This window comes from Mesocricetus auratus, unplaced genomic scaffold, assembly GCF_017639785.1.
Source record: "Mesocricetus auratus isolate SY011 unplaced genomic scaffold, BCM_Maur_2.0 Super-Scaffold_15014, whole genome shotgun sequence".
NCBI classification, from domain to species: domain Eukaryota; kingdom Metazoa; phylum Chordata; class Mammalia; order Rodentia; family Cricetidae; genus Mesocricetus; species Mesocricetus auratus.
Window position 1 is genome coordinate 29,909,020 of NW_024429186.1, and position 17,850 is coordinate 29,926,869.

General features: G+C 51.8%; 1 protein-coding gene across 2 annotated transcripts; it reads left to right on the forward strand.

Moving 5' to 3' along the window:
• The first annotated feature begins 38 nt into the window (after positions 1 to 38).
• Ism2 (isthmin 2) lies at positions 39 to 17,793 on the forward strand. 2 transcript variants are annotated; one of them, XM_005084011.4, is made up of 6 exons: positions 40 to 200; positions 9,936 to 10,178; positions 11,475 to 11,835; positions 14,001 to 14,141; positions 14,375 to 14,458; positions 16,287 to 17,793. In XM_005084011.4, the coding sequence occupies exons 1-6, from the start codon at positions 69 to 71 to the stop codon at positions 16,802 to 16,804; spliced, it is 1,479 nt and encodes a 492-aa protein (XP_005084068.1). In that variant the 5' UTR covers positions 40 to 68; the 3' UTR covers positions 16,805 to 17,793. The 2 variants fall into 2 exon arrangements, with proteins under 2 accessions (XP_040598616.1, XP_005084068.1); XM_040742682.1 differs by lacking the exon at positions 14,375 to 14,458 and having other exon boundaries at positions 39 to 200.
• The last annotated feature ends 57 nt before the right edge of the window (positions 17,794 to 17,850 follow it).

Genomic DNA, 17,850 nt, shown 5'->3' on the forward strand with positions numbered 1-17,850 from the left:
AGGCGCGGCGCGGCGCGAACACGCTCGCGGGTCAGGCGGTTCCCGCAAAGCAGCCTCGCAGAGCGACGATGCGGCCACCGCCGGTGCGAGCGTGGCTCCCGCGCGCCCTGATGCTGTTGGCTGCGCTCCTGGCCACCGGCCGAGGGCTACCCCTGAGGAAGCGGGATCCCGGGCCCCACGGACCCTCGAGGATGGTGGAGGTGAGTGATGATTGGGACTGGAGGGACCGAGCCGACTGGATGCCTCGGGAAGACAGGGTTTCTCTGTGTAGCCCTGGCTGTCCTGGCTGTCCTCGAACTCAGAAATCCACCGGTGATGGCCAGGTGCACTGAGCCTGTAGTTGACACTCCCCACGCGTAGCCGGGAGCTCTGGCGGCGGCGCTGTAACGTCCAGGCTGCCGAGGAGAAAGTTGACTTTGGTTCCTGCTCCGCAGTGGCCCGGCCTCCTGGGTCCCAGGCATCCCTTCCTCGCCCTGTGCGAACCTCCCCCTCAGCCACACTGCCCTGAGGTCATGAGGGGTCTGGGGCTGCCGAGCCCCTTAATTCTTTTTCTTTTTTTTTTTTTTTTTTTTTTTTTTGGTTTTTCGTGACAGGGTTTCTCTGTAGCTTTGGAGGCTGTCCTGGAACTCACTTTGTAGACCAGGCTGGCCTCGAACTCACAGAGATCCGCCTGCCTCTGCCTCCCGAGTGCTGGGATTAAAGGCGTGCGCCACCAACGCCCGGCGCCCCCTTAATCCTAATCGGCCAAGGATTCGAGTTTTGCATTGGGAGTCGAGGCAGGCTGAGGCACTTGTGAGCGGTCAGCCAGACATTTCCACAGGGGAATAGGGGCCGTAAGTTCCAAGAGCAAGGTGAAAGAGAGTGCTGGCTGTGTTAGATAGACAGTTGGTCATGCTGTTTCCAGTTGGTCATGCTGTTTCCCTCACCGGGGCTCTGCGGTCCTGCCTGATGCTCTCCTCCCGAGGTTTCATTGGTCATTTTCCAGTCCCTATTTCCATGGAGGTTGGTTTGTATTCACGAGCCAGCCTGTTGGGTCCTTCTTATACCAAGCTGTTCCAGAGGACGGTCCTCATTTCCAAGGCGGGGAAGGAAACTGAGTGGCCAGAACCTGTAGGAAACAGGAGGGGGTGACTGCAAGACTTGGGCAGGAGTTTGGCTCAGGCTACCAGAGCCCTCCAGGAGCTTTATGTCCTATGGCCCTTAACTAAGTGTCACAAACCATCATTACCTCTAAGGCATTTTTCTCATCATGTTCCCCCGCTTTCCCCTGGTAGGAATGCATGCTGTAAACCACAGGGTTGGAGGGAGAGCTGCTGCCATTCTGGGGCCTGGAATGGGTTGTCCTGGGGGTAGCTGTCCTGCTTTGCAAGATGCCTACCGCTGTTCCTAGCCGTTGCCATAGAACCAGATGCTGTCAGATGTTTCCTGGGAGACACTAACCTCTACCGGGCCATTGTTGAATAATATCGATGTGGACAAATGCTGGGATTTCTGAACTGGATGTACCATGTAACACCTGTAATTCTAGCACTCAAGGTCCCAAAGGAGGAGGCTCACATGTCTGAGACCCATATATGCTAACAAAAAGCTCTGGCTAGTCTGGCTAGTCTGAGCCAGGTCATCTCAAAGGAAAAGAAAAAAAATAAAGCAACGAAATAACTAGAAACAATGACCATAGCAACAGCAACAAAACAAAAAAACCGTAGACTTTTGGTCAGTCTCACTCTTAACCTGGGGATAATGATAGTGATCAAATTAAATTGGCTTGGTAGGGCATGGTGACACAGGCTTGTGAACCCAGCACTGGGGAGGTTTAGATATGATATGAAGATGAGAAGCTCAAGGACATTTCCAGCTACATACTAAGTTTGAGGCCAGCCTGGCCCACGTGAGACCCTATCTCAAAACAGAATAAAATTAATAAAAAATTATAATTTGGCCTTATTCCTGTTCTCTTGGCATCAGTAGTTCTTATTTTAACTCATCCCCTAGTGCTATAATTATTTTTTGTATGTTTTAGTATGAGGGGATGTGTTACTTTAGAGTTAGAATTGTATCCTTAGGCCCAGAATAGAACCTGGCACAGGTCTGAAAAATACCTAACCACAGCTAGGTATGACAGCACACACCTTTAATCCCAGCACTCAGGAGATAGAGACAGGCAGTTATCTGTGAGTTCCAGGCCAGCCAGTGCTACATAGTGAGACCCTGTTTCAAAACAACAAAAACCCTAGACACAAATTAATGCCTGAAAGAGAAAAACGGACTTGGGAGCTTAGGGCCTAGGGATCTGGCCCAGAGTGTCATTAAGCAAATTACCTTAGATACTTTTCTCACTTTTAAAACAGGGGGCTAGCCTGGTGCCTGAGCTCACCTGTAATCCTAACACTCAGGAGATGGAGGTAGAAAGGATTGCCCCAAGTTCAAGACCGACTTGGTTTGTACAGCAAACTCCAGGCCAGCCAGAGCTTCATAATGAGATCCTGTCTCAAAAAAAAATCAAAAATAAATAACTAAAAAGTAAAAATGAGGCTACATCATCTCCATCAACACATTCATGTATGTTACCAAAATTTGTAATTTCAAGTCAAGGGTCCTGTTGAGAAAATGCAGACAGATATCCTGGGAGCCTGGATGCTGAGTCAGAAATAAGCAATTTGCCCAATAACCTGGTTCCTCTGCTAAAAACCCAAGGTGTAATCCGGTAGTTAGGGAAGCTGACAGGGTAATCACAAACTGAAGGTCATTCCTGGCTACGTGGCAAGAGTCTATCTACAAGAAAAATCACACTAGAGAGACGTTAAATACAGATGGGAGCATGGCCGGGCACGAAACAGTGTTCTGTAAAGGTTGGTGCCAGATGTTACGAAATTGTTTCCTGAGAGAAACACATTCCCCCACAACATGCCGGCATCATTTTATTTTGTTTGGTGTGGTTATTTGAGGGGGGGTGCTTTTTTGAAACAGACTCTCACCCTGAAGTCTAGTCCAGCCTGGAACTCACTACATAGCCCAGGCTGGCCTTGAACTGGTAACAGTCCTGCCCCAGACTCCTGACTGCTAGGATTGCAGATGTGTGCCACCTGGCTCCCCTGGCCACTGTCAAAAAAAAAACAAAAAACAAAAAACAAAAAAAACCCCACCTCAGACAAATCCAGAGGCCTCAGAGCCAGCTGTGGGGGAGCATCCCTTAACCCAACAACGAAAAGAATCAGGAATTTTGTGAACCAGTTGTGTCACCCCGACTCCAGCAGGCCTGGCAGTGAGCTTCAGTTTTCTTCCACAGTAAAATGAGTTCAAGGATCCAGTCTGTGAACTGGAGTGTTGAGTAAGAAACCTTTGGGCTCAAAGATACAATCATTCCATCATTCCCAAGGGCAGGGTGAGAACTAGACAGGCATATGATGACACAGCTCTGCCCCCGTCCCATTGGGATACAAATGCCACCCAGACACCCACTGAGCCTGGCCTCTCTGTGTGCAGCTTTGTTCTCATGGAGGAGGCAGAAACAGAGAGAGGGCCCAGTAACTAAGCCAGGCCTAGCATGTGGAAGATCCCGCTGGTACCTCACCCTGACACCCTAGCAGGGTGTGAGAAAGTTCAGAGAGGAATAGTGGACATGGTGGCGGAGGGGGAGGGGGCTAGAATAAAGCAAAAGAGAAATGAGGACAGCTCTCTGGGCTCTGCGGCCTTGAGGGTGCCTCTATGCGAACTCCAGAAGCTCACCCAGCAGCCCAGATCTCGTCACCTCGGTGGATCTTGTCGCTGCGGTACGAAGCACGTTGCAGGGGAGGGCTGACAGAGAAGACCTGAGCACGGAGGAAGGGCCTCGGGAGTCCTGACACACCTGCAGTGTCGTGTGCCTGGCAGGGTGCCCACTCTCCTCATCCGATGTCACAGGCAGGCCCAGATAGCAGGGGAGGGGAGGGCTTTGGAAGGTCTCCGGTGTCAGGTGGGCAGCCTGGAGATGCAGGTGCTTTCCTGGAGGTGACCCTTCTGCTGGGCCTTCCTGTCCCTGCAGCTCTCTCTCTTCTCTCTCTCTCTCTCTCTCTCTCTCTCTCTCTCTCTCTCTCTCTCTCTCTCTGGAGAACAAAGAACTGGTAAATGGAGAGAAGGCCTCACAGGGATGGGGGGTGGGGGCCTGGTTCTCAGCTGCCTGGTCTCAGTTGGTTCCTCTCCAGGTAACTCTTCCAAGGGTCAAAAGCAGGCCTGGGGGTGTGGTGGGGTGTGGCTCAGTTGGTAGAGTTCTTGCCTAGTATGTACAAAACCCTAGATTTCATCCCCAGCACTGCATAAAAGAACACACATGGTGATACATAACCTTTAATCCCAGGACTCTGGAAGAGGAGGCAGGAGGATCAAAAATTCAAGGTCATTTTTGTTTTAGTACATATTGAGTCCGAGGTCTGCCTAGACTACATGAGACCCTCTCTCCAAACAGTAATAACAACAATGATCATTATTATAGTGATCAAAAAGGACAAGAGATATAAAAGGAGGATGTGTCCTAGGGTCCTAGAGTCTTGTTCCTTCAGCACTATAGAGCAGCCGGCAGTACACCTGAGGTGCAGCCCCTGTCTGGAGTTAGCAAGGCACTAAAGTTCAGAGGGCAGACCCCTGCCTGACCTGCTGCCTCAGATGCCATACTCCAGCCTCGGTTGGGTAAAGAGCAAGTTACTTCTCCTCTCTGGTCATTGGTGCCTCATCTCTGAACCAAGGGTGATATTAGGACCTGCCCAAAGGGCAGCTGTGGGGATTCAGAGACCCAGTCCATGTAGTTGCCCAGCAAGCCTTGGGTCCTTGGAATCTCACACCAGTGAGAACAGAGCAGTCAACCTAGGTGGGCCCTGAGCGGCACACCGTGAGGCCTGGCGTGTACCGGGGACAGAGCACTTTGCCAGCGGTGCCCTTGTGATGCTGAGGAGCTTTGGGGTCCCCACTGGGTGTAGGGCTGGGTGGTAGAACAGTCTGTACTAATCAGGAGGAGGGCGCAGAGGAGAAACCCAGTCCTATGCCTCTGCCCACGGCCCCACGACCTTCTGCGAGGCCCACGCAACCTAGTGTAGTCAGGCTCCGTGCACCTGGGCGTCAAGGAGGGGCGTCACACCTGAGACTAGATTCTAGCATGGGACAAGCTCCTGACCCCCAGGCACAGGGGAGGCAGAAACAGGTCAGTGGGCAGGTTTGGCCCTGTGGTGGGGAAAGGGATCAGAATATTGAGCTCATCTAGAAAATCGTGGGTCAGTGCTGTCTGGCCAAGCCAGAGACAGACAGACAGACAGACAGACAGACAGACAGACAGACAGACAGAATGCAACAGAAGCAGAGACAGAAAGAGAAAGGTTTGGCAGTAACTACCGAGAGAATGGAGCAATGTTATTTTGAGCATGTGCTATTGAGAGCTATATAATAACAGGTAAGAGAGGTGGTCTTGTTAAGAAAGGACAGGTGATTTGGGATTTGTTTGTTTGTCTGTTTATTGATTGTTTATTTGTTGAGCCAGGCTCTCACTCACTATGTATTCCAGGCTAGCCCTGAGCCCTTGGTCCTCTTACTCCAGTCTCCCAAGTGCTAGGATTACAGGTGTACAGTACCGCACCTGGATGTAGACAGATATTCTTTAAAGTTATTTTTTTAATATTTATTTATTATGTATACAGTGTTCTGGCACTACCTACACGCCAGAAGAGGGCACCAAACCTCATTATAGATGGTTGTGAGCCACCATGTGGTTGCTGGGAATTGAACTCAAGACTTCTGGAAGAGCTGCCAGTGCTCTTAACCTCTGAGCCATCTCTCCAGCCCTAAAGTTATTTTATTTTTAGTTCTCTCTGTGTGGGTATGTGCACATGATTGCAGATGCTCTCGAAGGTAGATAAGGTCCTCTGTAGCTGAAGTCACAGGTGATTATCAACTGCCTTCCACGAGTGCTGGGAACCGAACTCAGTCACCTCTTCAGCCCCCGAACAGAGAGACAGTCTTACACAAGTCAGAGCCTCAGAGCATGTGAGCACATCTGCTGTTGGGGAAGTCCTGTTATTTGCCTGTTATTTGTCAATAAAGTACTGTTGAGCCTATAGGAATCTAGATAGGTGGGGCTAGGAGTCCAGGAGGATTCTGGGAAGGAGAAACACAAGAGAGTCAACATGTAACGCCATGGGGGTAGGAAGCCTGGAACTATTCTCCAGTAAGAAACATACTTAGATTAACAATTATGGGGTAATTACTTAAGTCAGAGCTAGCTAGTAAGAAACAAGCAAGGCCAACAGCTTCATAATTAATATAGCCTCCTGTGTGTTTATTTGGGACTGATGCAGATCTGGAACCAGGCGAGTGAGAAGGCTCCTCTCAAGGAAAAGGTTTCCCTTAACATCTGCCATGAGGGTTTGTATCGGCAGCATCAGTAGGAGAGCCCACTCAGACTCAGTTAAGATGTAAAGGGCTGGGCAGTGCTACCACACCTTCAATCCCAGCGTGCAGGAGGCAGAAAAAGGTGGATCTCTGAGTTTGAGGCCAGCCTGGTCTACAAAGTGAGTTCCAGAACAGCCAGGGCTAGGCAGAGAAGCCATGTTGAACATGCCACCCCCCCCCCCAAAAAAAGATGCACTAGAGAATGCACACACACTATTTTCCCTCTTCACTGGGAGCCATTAGCAGCACCTCTGGGTTAGCAGTACAAGACAAAGTCTAGTCATCAGCCTTCTCAGATGAACCCTGCCATTTCTCTGCTTCACAAAGGGCAGAGTCAATAGCTGTCCCAGAACAAAGCAGTAAGTGTGCAAGCTGGGATATGAACCCAGGTCAGGTCGTGTATGAGCCATTGCTGAGATGCTGAGAGAGAGAGAGAGAGAGAGAGAGAGAGAGAGAGAGAGAGCTCGTGTGTGTGTGTGTGTGTGTGTGTGTGTGTGTGTGTGTGTGTGTGTGTGTGTGTGGTGGAGTGTGGGTCATGCGTGAATGCATGAGTCCTGGTGTCCTGGTACGGTTATTGTGACCTCTGCGATCTTCCCGGAGCTCCTTGCCCTCTAGAGCGCCAACACAAGGAAGGTCATGCTCACCTCTCAGGGTTCTTTTATTCACTCATCAGTGACCTATGGAGCTCTTACAGGATGTCAGGCCCTGTGAGGAGCTGGGGATACAGGGAACAGAGAAGGCAACTTTCTGCCTCTGTAGAAGATGCTCTTGGTTGGAATGAATGACGGACAGCAAGTAGGGTTTAGCCCAGGCATGGGAACTCGGGTGCACTGGAGGTTGGCTGCAGGTCAGGACTCTCCAGGCCCTACTTATATACCTCCCAACTTTACTTCCTCATGTCAGTGTCCAGGAGTTTGAGGTTTTTTTTAAATTTTGTCACTATTATTATCATCATTATTTTATGTGTGTGGGTGTATACTATGCTCTATATGTATACCTAATGCCTCAGAGACCAGAAGAGGGCACCTAATCTCCAGAAACTGGAGTTACAGACAATTGTCAGCTGCCATGTGGTGCTTGGTATTGAACTTGGGTCCCCTGGAAGAGCAGCCGGTGCTCTTAAGCTCTGAGCCATCTTTCCAGCCCTAGCCTGGGTTTTTGGTTTTTGTTTGTTTGTTTTTAAACTAATGGAGAGTCTATTCAGAGCTGTCCATAGCTGGCCTGAGATCTGATGGAATGGGATAGACACCCCATTTCTTTCCCCTGTGAGGGTAACAGAAGTGCAGGCGCCACCCCAGGTCCCAAAGATGCCAACTACTACCGAGTTCCTGCTGCCCACTGTGGTTCCACTCAGGGACATTACGTCACCTGCCTCCCTTCTCCAGTCTCCCTCTTCCAGTCCCCGCTGTGTCTTGGGGTCACCTTCCAGGAACCACCTGCCTTGGGCTGTTCCTAGGGTAGGCATCTGAGGGACCTCCATTGAGGACTTCTCTGTCCCTCTCCACCGCCCAACAGTTCCCCAGAGACTGCTTCCCAGAGCAAGAGGTTCCCGGTGTATACCAAGGAGCCTGGGGTGGGGGCAGCCAGGACCCAAGGCCAGGGTTTTCTCTTGCTGTAGTTGTCCCCGTGAGCTGGGTGGAGATGGTAGGGAGGGTTGAGAAGCAATGTTCTGCTTGCCTTCAGGATAGCAGGGTCTGGTCCAGGCTCTCTGCCAACATGAGCCTGGCAGATGAGGATGCAAAGGTCAGAGTTCAGATCAGGTGGTTGCTACTGATGGAGGAGGATTTCTTTTTTCAGTGGTGGTATCATCTTCTGGCTTGGGGAATTCTCTCTGCATGGCAGCCATTTCTGACCTCTGGCCACTAGGTGCCACTAGAAACCCCAGGCCATTGGAACAGTCACTCATGTTTCTGGACTTTGCCGGTGGTTCCCAGATGAAAACCACCTCACTACTTTGATGACAAGGGCATCCAAACCAGCCACCAAAGCCACCTCCGACTGCCTGTCTGTGACTGAGGCTGCAGCAGAGTGGAGCCTCTAAGCAAAAAGTCAAGACAGTAAGTGCTATGGAGGTGTGCCACAGGAAGGCAGTGCCAGGGATGCTCAGGTCTCCAGGTACATCAGCAGAGGGGGTCCACCCCTGTGCACCATCCACCTGTGCCACGATGCTTTGACCCAGCAAGAGGCTGCTCCCCAAGGATGACAAGGCCGAGGGCTGACCTGAGCTGAGGTGTTTGGTGTAGGAGACTTGGAGGCAGACATCTCTGGGCCCCCTTAAAGGGACATCCAAGAAGAGACAGAGTTTGAATCTCTGTTTTCAACTTTGCAAGAAGAGAAGGAATGAGAGAGAGAGAGAGAGAGAGAGAGAGAGAGAGAGAGAGAGAGAGAGAGAGAGAGATCTAGACTGATTAAACAGCTAAATTGAAAAAGGAACAGACTCAATATTTCCAACCTGTAGTCATATAGCATGATGGCAAAGGGTGAATCCTGACCCCAGAGTGCCTGGTTAAAATCCTGGTGCCACCACTAAACATCTGTGTGACTTCTGGAAGGTTATTGTCCTCTCTACCTTCATAGCTACTGTCTATAAAGATGGAGTGGGAGCCAGTACCTTCCTGTAGATATTATTGGAAGATGCAACGGACAGCATAGTGTTTAGAATAGGAGACTAGGAATGTGGCTCAGCTAGCATATGTGAAGCCATGGGATTGGTCTCTGGCACCACATAAAAACAAGTGTGGCAGCACACATGTAAGGTAGAAGCAGCAGGAAGGTCAGGTGTTCAAGGCTAGCCTCAGCTACATGAGACCCCGTCTCATAAATAAATATATGTGTTAGAATAATGCTTGGGAGGTGGGAGGTATTAGTTCATAAAGTGCTTTATAGGGCCAGGTGTGTATTGTACACCTTCAAACCCAGCACGCAGGAGGCAGAGGCAGGCAAAACACCCATGCATATAAAATCAAATTTTAAAAATATTTTTAAAGGCAGATGGCAACTGAAGAATGACAGCCAAAGCTGTACTCCAGCCTCCGCAGGCATGTACACATGTGCATCTGCGCACGCCTACATACACACATAGGCGCACACACATGCACACGCGCACACACACACAGAGTTAAAAAAAATAGGCCTGGGGTAGTGGTGGTGGTGACGCACACCTTTAATCCCAGCACTCTGGAGGCAGAGACAGGCGGATCTCAGTGAGTTCCAGGCCAGCCTGGTCTACAGAGAGTTCCAGAAAAACCAGGGCTACACAGAGAAACCCTGTCTCAAAAAGAAAAAACAAAACAAAAGAAAAACAATAACAACAAAAACAAAACAAAAAAGGCTTGAAAAACGACCACTTTGTGAACACAGTCCATTTTCTGCCTAGTTGCACCCAAACCTATCCACTGAGGCCCTAAAACTTTCCAAACACATACTCCAGAGGCGAGGGTGTGGCACAGCAGGCCAAGGGCTCCCTTCCAGGTCACAGGGGATAGACTCTGACTTTGGTCATTCCACCTTCCCTTTCTCCCCAGACTTCGCCTGCCCCAGATCCCGGCTCTCCCCAGGACAAGGGGGCAACATCAGACTTCGCTGGAGACCGTCTTCAGACAGAGCCATGTCAACCCAGGAGTCAGACCCTCCCTGAGCCAGCAGCTCTGACTCTGGGTACAACCACCCCTCCTAGGACCCTGGAACGCACACCCCTGCTGCTGGAGCTGAAGAAGCTGCCAGGATTGGCCAACACAGACTTGAGTGCCCCGAACCCCAACATCCAGGTGAGACCATAGAAGAGTTGTTTGTCTAGGGAACCTCTGGAGAGTGTTAGGCTGGAGACTGAGTCTCTCCTTACCCTCTGCTGGCTGTGTGCAGACCGTGGACTCATGCAGCGTGAGAAGAGTATCTGCCCCTCTCCTTGCCAGAAAGTCCCTTGGCTCCTGAGCCTTGACCCTGGATATGGCAGGGGACAAATCCAGCAACCTGGTAGGGCTATCTTGAGGGCTGAGTACCAGGACACCCTGCCCCTGACACTGCCAAGCATCCGAAATGTTTGGCCCCCAAGCTTTTCTGCATGTAGGACAGGGATTCAGTTCAGAATGGGGGGTAAAGGTGCTGGAGCATGAGAAAACCCTCAGTCCCAGGAAAGCCAGACAGAAGTCCGGCACTGTCTTCTACTGCCTATCCTGAATCTTCAAGAATAGCAGATTTGTCTGTGTAGCAGAGTACTTCAATCAAAGGAAAGAAAGACGGGATGGAGAGATGGCTCAGAGGTTAAGAGCACAGATTGCACCTCCAGAGGTCCTGAGTTCAATTCCCAGCAACCACATGGTGGCTTGCAACCATCTGTAATGAGATCTGGTGCTCTCTTCTGAATATAGTATAGACAATAAATAAATAAATCTTAAAAAAAAAAAGAAAGGCTGTAAAAGGGGCAGGATGCTCTACGATTGTTTTACAGACTGCCTGTCTACCTGTATTAAAATAACATATACACATCTACATACAAAAACCACAGGTGTCCCTCCTAGTGATGTAATGCAGGCCATTTTTTTTTTCTTCAAGACAGGCTCTCTGTGTAGCCCTGGCTGTCCTGGAGCTCACCCCTGTAGAGATCCGCCTGCCTGTGCTTCCTGAGTGCTGGGATTAAAGTCGTGCACCTCCCCATCTGGCTCACTTTCTTCTTTATATTTTACTATTCCCCCCCCCCCAATTTTGCTCTGTGACTTCCTGTCATTTGAAAGCACCTGAGAATAATGTTTTTCTGGTCCCTGAGGCCAAGCAGCTCAAGTGTGGTAGAGGCAGAATTCCAAACAGTTTCTCCTGAACTAGTTAGTAGGCCTGGCACCTGTTGGATTTGCCCCCCCTCACTCCCCACCCCCCCCACTCCCCCCACCTGCATCTGCATCCAGGTGACAGGAGGTCCTACCCAATGCCCTTAGTTCCCTGAGAGGCCAAGGTCAGGCAGGGAAGACAGTGGCAAGGAAAGGCCTTCTTGGCTTCTGGCTCAAACCCATCTCCTCTTTGGAGTCCCGTGCTGAGCCTGTCTATCTGGCACGTGTCTGTCCTTCCCACAGGTGACCATCGAGGTGATGCAGGACCCCCAGGCTGAGGTGGAGATGGACTTGCCCTCTGAGCCCAGCAGTCTCTGGCCCCTGCATGCCCCCAGCTGGTTGCCCACCAGGGAGTTCTTCTGGCCCCTCTTCTGGGGCTACCAGGAAGGCGAAGACGGAGGCTCCAGCCTCAAAGACACAGCCCCAGGGGAAGTGCAGGAGGAGGAAGACAAGGGTTATGCTGCAGAGTACGGTGATGGGGAGGACCAAGAGGGCAGCGAAGAGGACAAGGATGAGGAGCTGTGGTCCAGTGGGGCCACCGACAACTGGGACTACGGCTGGTCGGGTCCTCAGGACCAGGACTTCAAGGAGCCAGACAGCTATGGTGAGTGGCTGGTTTGGCATCCTCAGCCGCTGCCCTGCTAGGCTCTGAGTGGGAATGAGTTGGAGGGGGAGGGAAAGAGCTTCCCAGGCCAGGAGAACTGGGCAGGCCAACAGCCTAGGGCTATGTAGATGCCATTGAAAGCCTCAAAGATTTCTTCCCGCCAATATTTGACTTGCTCTGAGCTCCTCTAAGCAAAAGCTACTTAATAGCATAAATATTTATATTTATCAGTTTCTAAAAGAAAAAAAACTGAAAAATACTCTTAAGTTTTGCCACTCACAGTGCATCTCATTTTGAGATTGTGAGTTTGACTGCTGACCCTGCAGCTTAGCCGCTGAGTGTCCCCAGGCAAGTCACTTAACTTCTCTGTGTCTTAGCATTGTCATCTCTGAAACAGGTAATCATGTGTCTAAACGACACGGGGCTGGTTGTAATGGTAAATGAACACACTTATATACAGTCAGGTATAGTAGTACACCACCCCAGCCTCAGCACTCAGGAGCCTGAGGCAGGAGGCGGAGAGTTAGAGGCCAGCCTGGGCTAAGTAGTGAGTTCCAGGCCTACCTGAGATACCTTGAGATCTCGTCTCAAAAAACAGAACAGCTGGGCTGTTGAGATGGCTCAAGGAGTGAAAACCTTGTAATGCAAGGACCAGAGTTCAACTCTCATGGAAGACAGCCAGGCGTGCACCTTTAATCCCCACACTTGGGAGGCAGAGGTGGGTGAATCTTTGTGAGTTGGAGGCTAGCCTGGTCTACAGAGTGAGTTCCAGAACAGCCAGGCTTACACAGAGAAACCCTGTTTGAAAAACAAAAATAAAACAAAACAAAAAGCCAGTTGAGTGGCCGCCCACCTGTATTTCCAGCACATTAGAGGTAGAGTCAGGCAATCCCAAAGTTAGCTGCCTGGCTAGCTGTGTGGCAAGCTCTGGGTTTTAGCAAGGTGCCCTGTGTCCATATGTAAGGTAGAAAGTTATTTAAAAAAAAAAAACACTCTGCCAGGCGATCGTAGCTCATACCTTTAATACCAGCACCCAGGAGGCAGAGAAAGGTGGATCTCTGTGAGTTCAAGGCCAGCCTGTTCTACTGAGAGAATTCCAGGACAGCCTCCAAAGCTACAGAGAAACCCTGTCTCAAAAACAATCAAACAAAAAAAAAATACCCCATGTCAACCTTGGGGCTACCCACACAAGCACACATGTACCCCCCCAAGCATATATACCTCCACATATATAAGCACACAAGCATGCCACATACATACATATGCTAGCAATGTGTACATAGAGTGTCAGCCCGTGATAATGAACTTGCTGGCTCTCTTTATACCTCCTGCTGGGACGGCCATTTGTACCCTCCTTGCTGTACCTGCCATTGCCTCTGGGCACAGTCTCACCCTCTCTGCCGGAAGCCCTGAGGTCTTGTTATCGGACTGCTGAGGTGCCAGGGATTAAGACTAAATCAGACAAGCTCTTCCCAACTTCCTAAACTGATGTAAACAGACCTTCCAGGAGTCTCAGCTTTTCTCCCATTCATCGTCCTCCAACTCTTGGTGCCAGCTGGCCTGAGGCCTGCCTTGGAAGCTGGTGAGAACAGTGTGCCAGACCTGTGGAGCTCCACACGGAGACTCAGATACAGGCCTGGGCCTGGGAGTTTGAGCTCTCTCAGGTAAAGAAAGGGAATCAGGAGAATCTTTAATAACCCCAGACCTAGGGAGGAAGTATCAGTCACCCTTGGTTTCCAACTCCTCCTCTTCGTTATCATTGGAGACAGAGTAGCCTGGGGCCCAGGCTGGCTTCAAACTTAACAGTCAGGGGTGATTTTGAGTTCCTTACCTTTCCTCCCTTGTCCCTGCCGCTGGGATGACAGTAAGTCACCACCACACCTGGTGCTGGGGATGCAGCCCAGGGCTCTGTGCATGCTACGAAGGCACTATAGACACAGGGGGTGGTTAGAGTGTGTTCTGTCTCTATAGTACTTGCTGATGTGTTTGCACAGCTGTTCACTGCACAAGGACATCTAGCTGAGGGGATTGTGTGTGTGTGGGTGCAGCTGGAAGTCAGTTGCGCTCCGTACATTGGCCAGGGATAAACTAGTGCCTTTTGCTAGTTTGCACCAGTGTGCCCTGAGGAGTGAGTATGCTCATCCAGGTCCTTTGTTTCAACTCAGACTATGAGCCTCAGGAGGAGTGGAGCACCTGGTCTCCCTGCAGCGGGACCTGCAGCAGCGGCAGCCAGCAGAGATCTCGGCCCTGTGGCTATGCCTGTACTGCCACAGAGTCCCGCGTCTGCGACCTGCCCCCCTGTCCTGGTGAGATGAGCTCCAGCCCCTGCATGGGAGTGGCTAATACGGCTCAAAATGGGATGTTTGTAGGAGGGGTGGGCTTCGGAGCGGGGTATGGGAAGCTCACGGATGTGGTGGTCCTGTCCCAGGCCTGTCCCAGATGCTGTGGGCACTGAGAGCCTAGTGAGGGCTGGGCATCCCTATCAGGAGCACACAGGTGCCCTGGGGCGCCACCAGCCTGGCCTCCTCTCTTCCCAAAGGCACCGAAGACGAGCACACCCTGGGCTCTCCCAGTGAGGGGTGGCAGCCCCTAGCCCACAATGCTACGGATATGCTTGATCCAGGTTAGTGGGGAGGGGTGCTAGACCTTGCTGCTGGGTCTTGGGGAGCCTCTCTCTTGGGAGGACGGGCATCATTGTGTAGCGGGAATCACTGAGCACATCTTCCTATGGGAGAGATTGAGTTAATCATCCTTGCCTAGTTCCGGGTTCCTACCAGGAGGGAAGGGTCTCGGTGAGAACCCCAGAGCTAGGAGATGCTGGGGGTAAGGGGAAGTGGGAGCTTCTACTTCTACTCCATGGTTACATTTTGGAGCCCCCTGGCAGACTCTGTTTAGGAGTACCTGTCGAATGAGCCAGGGTTCCAACACCCAGGGCTGCTCCATGAAGACCGGCGGGACAAGGGTCGTGCTTTCGCAGTATACTCCCTATTGGGGTTCCTGGGCCTCACCTGCACCCCCAAAGGCATGGCACCCCCAAAGGCAAAGCTTAAATGGAAGCTTCCTGAACCTGTGTCGTGTACCTGGGCCTACAGTGAGGCTGAGCATCCCTGGAGGAGGCATGGCATCTGTCCTCAAAGAGGTCAGGTCTCATGGGGACACGTGGTCTGCCTGCGCGAGCACAGGGCTTCAGAGTGTAGTGTGAAGGTCGGAGAGTCCAGGGGAAAGGGGCGCTCTTCTGAGTGGCCAGATTCTGAGGTTACATTTTGCCCGGGAAAGAGGGGAGGAGGCAACAGGGACAGGGAGTCACAGAAGCACAGAACAGTTGAGCAGTTCATCAAGGGCCCAGTCCTTAAGAAAGGCAGTGGTGGCGCACACCTTTAATCCCAGCACTCGGGAGGCAGAGGCTGGAGGATCTCTGTGAGTTCGAGGCCGGGCTGGACCAACAGCCTCAAAACAATACAGAGAAACCCTGTCTCGTAAAACCAAAAAAAAAAAATATATATATATATATATTGTCCTGCCAGACAGTGGTGGCACATGCCTTTATTCCCAGCACTTGGGAGTTGGAGACAGGTGGACCTCTGTGAGTTCGAGGCCAGTCTGGTCTACAGAGCTAGTTCCAGAACAGCTAAAGCTGTTATACAGAAAGACCCTGTTTCAAACAAAACAAAACAAAACCCTGTTGTCTTTTTTAGCTGGAGAGATGGCTGAGCTGTTAAGAGCACCAAAGTTCAGTTTCCAGCACCCACCGGGGGCTTCAGTCTCAGAGGATCTCATACTCTTCTGCCCTCCATGGGCTCTGTGTGTACATGATGCACAGACATACATGTAGGCAAACACCCATGCACATAAAATAAAAAACTAAACTGTTGCCCTTGGTTGGAGATGTAGCTCAGCTGGTAGGAAGCTAGTCTAGCACTCATGGAGCCCGGGTTCAATCCCAGCAGGGCATAAACTGGGCATGGTAGGGCATGCCTGCAAGCTCAACACTTGGGAGAGGAGGCTCAGCTACATAGCAAGCTTGAGGCTAGTTTGGACTATGAGACACTGACCTGTAATATAAAAATAGAAAAAAAAACCCATAAACTTGTTCCTATCACATTCCACTTACCACTGCCTGCTCCCATGATCCCAAGATCTTTCCCACAGTCCAGAAACTGAAGAGATGATGCCTGTGTCCCGCAGGGTGCCGCCAGCCCAAAGCTAGTGTCTCTTCTGAGTCATAGCTTCCTGCTTCAGGTGCCTGGATGGTGTGGGGTGTCCCTTTTCTGCTCTGTGTCCTTCTTGAGTCCCTCATTTCCAACCCAGGGGCCCTCCTGAGCCAAGCCTTTGCCTCAGCTGGGAGCTTGGACTTCCTTTCCACGCGACTGACCTTGATCAGCCTCTTCCCTGCCATGGGGCTGGCAGGCAACTCTGACCAGCCCTCTCCTGTGCCTCCTTACCCTCCGCAGATGTAGACAGCTGTGAGAAGTGGCTGAACTGCAAGAGTGACTTCCTAGCGAAGTACCTGAGCCAAGTGCTCCAGGACCTGCCCAGCTGCCCATGCGCATACCCTCTGGAGGCTGTGTACAGCGCTGTGAGCCTGCCGGATGAACATCAGGGCCGAAGCTTCCAGTGGCGGGATGCTAGTGGCCCTCGTGAGCGCCTGGACATCTACCAGCCCACTGCACGCTTCTGTCTTCGCTCCATGCTGTCAGGCGAGAGCAGCACACTGGCTGCCCAGCACTGCTGCTACGATGAAGGCAGCCGGCTGCTGACCCGAGGCAAGGGGGCGGGAGCTCCGGACCTAGTCAGCACCGACTTTTCTCCGGAGCTGCACTTCAAGGTGGATACGTTGCCCTGGATCCTGTGTAAGGGGGATTGGAGTCGCTACCACACCGTGCGCCCCCCCAACAATGGCCGGGCCTGCGCAGATAACCCACCCGAGGAAGAGTACCTGGCCCAGCTGCAGGAGGCCAAAGAGTACTGAAGCTGGACTGGAGAATGGCGCTTCTGCCCTTTATCCCGCCCCTGCTGGGACTGGGCAGGCGTTAGGGTTCATCTGAGAGGCCCTCTGGCCTGCATACCCCCTCTTGTGACCCTGAGTCAGGAGAGCCCAGGTATCTCAAGGATTGGTGAGAAGGTTGGAGGGTGTGTCAGGGTTAGGGCCGCTGTGCTGCATTGGGAATGTGTCTGTGTCTGAAGGAGAGGAGTTGTCCCAGTCTGGCCTCGCGCCCCTTCTGCCGCTCTCTCTACTCAGGATTGAGACAGAATGTTCCAGATGCACCCAAGTTCCCAGGATCTGCTGTGAATTCCCCAGCTCCCCCAGCCCCCCATGGCCAGCTGAGGAAGAGCACAGGAAGGGGGTAGGTAGGGGAGGACAGACTTTCGTCTGGCCCCACAGCTGCCCTTTGCTGTGCTAGCAGAGCCACGGCGACCACCCCTCCTCATCAGGGGGCTTGAGAGGACAGCTGGGCGTTGATTTTAGGCAGGGAACCACCAGCTGTCTCTGGTCCTTCTTGGTTCCATGGTCCCCAGATGGCAGGAATGTGTGGGCGGCCACTGCCATGGCAGCCAGGTGTGGGATGGGCTGAGGAGGGTGTCGTGCCTGTAGTAGATGCTAAACCAGGAATGTGACAGGGTAGGCAGTCCTAATGTTCGATGTGGGCTTCTATGTGGTGTCGGTACCCACACCAGCTTCGAGTCCCCACATGGCGAGGCAAAGCCCTGGAATTGGACTTGGAGTCGGGAGATGCGCGCTTCAGCTCCCAGCACACCTGTGCCTCTTCCCAGACACTTCTTGTCCCCCAAACAACCACACTTCTTTGTCTTCCCTGGAGGGAAATGTTGAAGAACCAATGTTTGGTCTCCATTCACAAATCCTCCAAAAGGGCTTGGAAGGGGACTTGAGTTCCAGCCCCCTTCACGGCTGTCTGGAAGCTGTCCTGGAATCCGCAACAATAAAGCACTTTATTTTCACATACTGTTTGATAAAGGATGCCAGGATGAAGGGTGTACCTTGCTTATCACCCAGGT